The sequence below is a fragment of the Porites lutea genome, chromosome 14 (assembly GCF_958299795.1).
Source record: "Porites lutea chromosome 14, jaPorLute2.1, whole genome shotgun sequence".
Classification (NCBI taxonomy): Eukaryota; Metazoa; Cnidaria; class Anthozoa; order Scleractinia; family Poritidae; genus Porites; species Porites lutea.
The window spans coordinates 11,613,635-11,618,634 of NC_133214.1; the positions used below are offsets into that span (position 1 = coordinate 11,613,635).

At 41.6% G+C, this 5,000-nt stretch overlaps 1 protein-coding gene across 1 annotated transcript in view; it reads right to left on the reverse strand.

Annotated features, from left to right (window-relative positions):
* Positions 1 to 5,000, reverse strand: part of LOC140924267 (uncharacterized) — an 87,103-nt gene that overhangs the window by 31,094 nt on the left and 51,009 nt on the right. The window contains exon 7 of the mRNA XM_073374303.1: positions 663 to 889. Within this exon, the coding sequence (XP_073230404.1) occupies positions 663 to 889 (227 nt within the window). The remainder of the gene's footprint in view (positions 1 to 662; positions 890 to 5,000) is intronic.

Sequence of the window (5,000 nt, forward strand, 5' to 3'; positions counted from 1 at the left end):
ATTAGCCAAATACAGTTTATTTTAGTGTCCGTGTCTGCTTAATAGAGGTGTCCGCTGAATAGGGGTTCGTTTTAAAGGGGAATATGAGACGTTAATTTCGGGACACGACTTCGTGTCCGCTTGACAGGGGTTTCACTACATCTCATAAATCTTATTACATTTATAGCCTTCGAAAAGTGTAAAAAAGAATGCAATATGATTGAAATTATTCTTATACAAGGTTTTTGTCAACTGAAAATAAAAATTACTCAATGATATGATGGACTCCATCTTAAAACATTAAGGGTAATTTTCCACTGGCTGAGTGTAACGAATGAAGTGGAAAATGTTTTTCTCACACACCGCTGGGAGTCTGGGTATAGGTCATGTGACTGAAGGGCAGGCAGTTGCTTTTGTTGCGTCCGCCATTACTGACCTTCCCACCCACCCACCCTAAGGTTTCAGTTTTGTATGCTGTTAAATGTACGGTGCAACTTTGTAGTTTTGTAAGCGTCCTACCTTTCTAAGGTTATGATATGTATGCATTTTTTGAGTTTAAAATAAAGGCCAGGCTGCGGCGGTCGGCTTGGCATGGCTATAAGTGGTGTGTGAGAAAAGCAGTTCACACTGCAAAAGTATCAACTTACAGAAATTTACAAAGTCACCAAGTAATTATACCTTACCTTAAATATCAGCGCATGACCAGTTGGCGTTAAAAAATCCAAATCGTATCTTACTACATCGAGATCTATATATTCTTCAGGATTTTTGTCCACGACATGTCTTTCCAAGATCTTTTCGTCAAATTCCACCCCACCCTTCAACGCAGTCGTCCAACAATTTTCTCCAGCTGACGAAACAAATTTTCTCGTTGCTTCGTTAATATTCCACCTTCCCTCATCAGCCTCATCTATGAAAAAAGGATCCCGGCTTTTACAACAAATAGCAACAAGACGCGAAACTGTTATCGTTCGTGGCACAACGTACGTACCTTCGACATTGTGTGCCTGTTTGTCAGTTTTAAAAACTCCACTAGTACGACTCAATTTTTCGCTGTTATTATTATTATCATCATCGTCATTTTATAGAGAAGTAGAGGGAACTGGAAAGAAATTTAATTACAACTTCCTATTCAGACTGAAATATAGAGCATTTTTCTCCACAAAATTACCTCTACTGCCCTAACGGGTTCAACAGGATTTAACAAAAATCTTATTGATATTTTACACTACATGGCAAGTGGAGAAAGTATCCTTTGTAAATGTATCTAGAGTAACGATGCCCAAATTTCAGACATCCCTTCGAGTCACATACTCCCGAAGGGTACGTCTGAATCAACAAGCTATTAATGCCGTCTGGTAACGTAACTACCCGAAAACCGGGGAAGTGGTTTTGATTGGTTGATTGTCCAAACATTCGTATAATTATTTATAAGTATGAGAAATTATCTAAGTTGAGTTAATCAGGTTTGACATAAAGTAATATTTTGCCGGCACAGTACGGAGGACTGGGTCGAGTGCTGCGCGCGAGGTATCGCGTATCGAGGTATCGGCCATGGACGAAGCACAAGTTTCTAGTACAATCACTGCCAGCAACATGGATCTTATGTCTCAAAGCAAAGCTCTTGTTTCAGAGTCAATTTCAGATCTTAAGCGTGCTAACGAAGCTTCGGTTTTTCAACAGATGGCTGAAATAAAAAGGTTTAAGGGTGATCCTGTCCCTCAGGTTACAAGAAGAGTAACGAGGACAAATATATAGCCAACAAAGCTGTAGAGGACGCTCAGGCTTCTTTGGAAAAAAGAGATCTCAAAAAAACGAAGGAAGCATGGGACAAAGGTATGGCTCTTATTTTGCTAGCTGACAAGTCACCGTTTGGCTGGAAGACTGTACTAGAGTATAAGCACCACGACCTAGCCGACGATGAAGAAGACGAGAAGAAGATTTATAATTTATAGAGCGGAATCGAGGGAAGGAAAATTAGTTAAGCTATCCGCTTGACGTTCAGTTCAGCAACAACGAAGATTTGTTCCCGCTGTTCAAGCGAAGTCTCCCCAGCTCGCGACTTCCCAGTTGCCGAATGGTTTCTCGCGTGTCAATCAACAGCAATTCCCCCAAAGATCTGCTTCTGGTGTTTGTTTTGAGTGTGGCAAACCTGGCCATTGGAGAGCATCGTGTCCGGTATTGCAGCAGACGAATGCATGCAGTCTTCCAAGTGATTCTCTGACTTTGAGCCTGACGAGGATTTCGACTTTTAACTAATGGATAAGTATTAAGGAATCTTGCGGGCATCGCAAATATAGCTCGGGCTAAGAATACGTTTCAGTGAAAGGAAGGTTGCGTCAGGCAATCGATTTTTGGAGAGAAAGTTCGGGCGCCTCAGTATATTCCTGATGTGATGGAGTTTGGCTATAAAGTTCAAGTTCCACTTCTTCAAATCCCAACGCCTTTTTCAGCTAGGAACAATTCATCTGATTTGGTTTATTCCGTTTTTGTTGAGAATGCCATTATCGACTTCATTAAGCAAGGTTGTGTTGTTGAAGTTTCGAGGAGCCTATTGTCATTTACCCTTTCATGTGTCTATTCAGAAATCTGGCGAAAAGCGCCTTATTATGACCTTCGTCACGTTTACAGATTCCTTTACAAGAAAAACTTTAGTTGTGAGGACAAGCGTTGCCAAAACAATTTTGCGTCCAACTGATTATATACATTACACACATTTTTTATCATTATGAATAAGATGGTTTAATAGTTGCTTTAGTTTTTTTTTTATTTTTTACTCATTGTAAATATAATAGGATATGGTTGTAAATTTGTAAATATTTTTCAATAATGTTGTTTACATGACTGTAAAGCGCCTTGAACATAGGATAAGAGCGCTATAGAAATAAAGTTATTATTGTTATTATTATTATTATTATGCTCTCTTTCGATTTAAAGTCAGGCTATCATCACGTTGGTATTTTTCCTGATCATCAAAAACAGCTCTCTTTTTCGTGGGGTCGGACCAGAGTTTTCCAGTTTGCAGTGCTTCCCTTTGGTCTCAGCTGAGCACCGTATTTGTTTACTAGACTGTTTAACCCTCTAATTAAGAAATGGAGATCGGAAGCCAAAGGGATCGTTGTTTATTTACACGACGGCCTCGGGTTCCAGGGTTCCGGCCTTACAGAGCTTGGCATTAGATATTTTTCAGAGCTGCTTGCTGAATGGCGTCAGTATTGATATTCAGTGGATTACGCCAGGGATCTCATAGTGCTGCCGATCACATAAGCAAGTTTGCCAATCATGATGACTACGCTATCAACGACATAGTTTTCAATGCCCTGGACGACCTGTGGGGTCCGCATACCTGCGATGGGTTCGCTTGCCCTTTTAACGCAAAAGTTCAGTGCTTCAATTCCAGATTTTGTTAACCCGGTTTGAGCGGCGTCAAGGCATTTTCCCACGATTGGCGTCAAAATAACAGCTGGCTGTTTCCCCCGGTTTACCTAGGCTGTAAGGTTATCAAGCACATGAAGCTTTTGCGTGCCAAGGGATCTCTCATCGTTACAGTTTGGAAGTCGGCCCATTTCTGGCCACTGATTTGTTCTCATGGGGTCCCCTAGAGTAACTTCATGATTGGCTTACTCTGCCTAATTTCACGAATTTATTCATTGCATGTAAAGCCTTGATTTCTATTTTTGGGTGTATGCCTCTGTCGTTTCTTTCAGTGGCTCTGTGTATAGACGTTGGCATTCCTTTTAGTGTAGGTTTCGAGTCTTCGCAGGTCACCTTTATCGTTCCTGGAGAGTTTTGGGCCAGTTCAGCTATTTTTTTCTATGACTTTATTTTTTGTTGATTTATTCAAGCGAGTATATTTTTCATGGTTTACAGCCTTTTTTTTCCTTGAGGGGACCTTGTTCACTGGGGTATTTACGTTATCTCATGCTATTTGTTAATGGTCATACGTTGCCCTAGATGGGCGCCCTCGATGGGTTTGTTATTAGGCCCTTGATGGGCAAAATATATGCTTGATGAAGCTGTTGGAATTGCCTGGCTTTTTTAACATTGTTTGTGACTGTGGAGATTGGTTTATTTATCCTAGCTGCGTTCTATTTGCTTTTCGTCGCCCCTGTTGGGCTGAATGTTATCACGGTAGAGTTTTGCCTAACTCTTTTCCGCGTAGGGGTAAGGCCTGTTCGTCGGGGGATCCCGTTTAGTTCTTCTAATGAGCGTTTTATGGACCTTTTTTGTTCTACGTACTGTTCCCCATTTTTTCTGAAATGTTCCTTCGTGTTATGGAGTTGATGCTGTCGACTTCTTTTCGTCTGATCACCTGTTCCTCCCTTTTTATCCTTAGATACCTTCTCCTCCGCTTTTTGGTCTTCAGAAAGCTCCGACGATTCCCAAGTCATCAAGCTGAAGGAGGGACTTACGCTTACGGTCCTCACTTCAAAGGCGTCTGGGACATCGGGAAACTACCTAAGGGCCTTCAACAGATGGAGGAAGTTGTGTTATTGGGCGTCCCTGATTCTCCTGTCCGCCCTTTGGACGGCGCCCTCTACTTGCAGTTTCTTCTAGAGTCATCTAACTCAGTGTCTGCCATTTATTGCGCGTTTTACGCTTTCAAGTGCGTGCATAAGGTCTCGGGCTTAGAATCTCCTACCCTTCGTCCCACCATTATTGCTGCGAAGAAGGGAGCTCTTCGCTTTGTTAGTCAGTCATTATCTCATAGGAAGGGAACTCTCCGAGTGGCCCATCTCAAGCAACTCGCTGATAGGGCTGACTTTGACAATCTTTTGAAGCTTAGTTATGTTTGTTCTTGCTTTTTCTAGTTTTCCAAGAAGTGCAGAGTTGTGTCTTATGCGCAGTAAGAACGTTCAGTTCTCTTCAGGTTACGTTACTATCTTTCTCGAGAAAAACAAAACTAACCAATTAAGAGAGTGCAGGTCTGTTATCATCGTTGAAACCCATTCGAGTACATGCCCTTGTGCTCTTTTACGAGCCCACATGAGGAAGGCACAGATAGTCAAGAATTATGATGA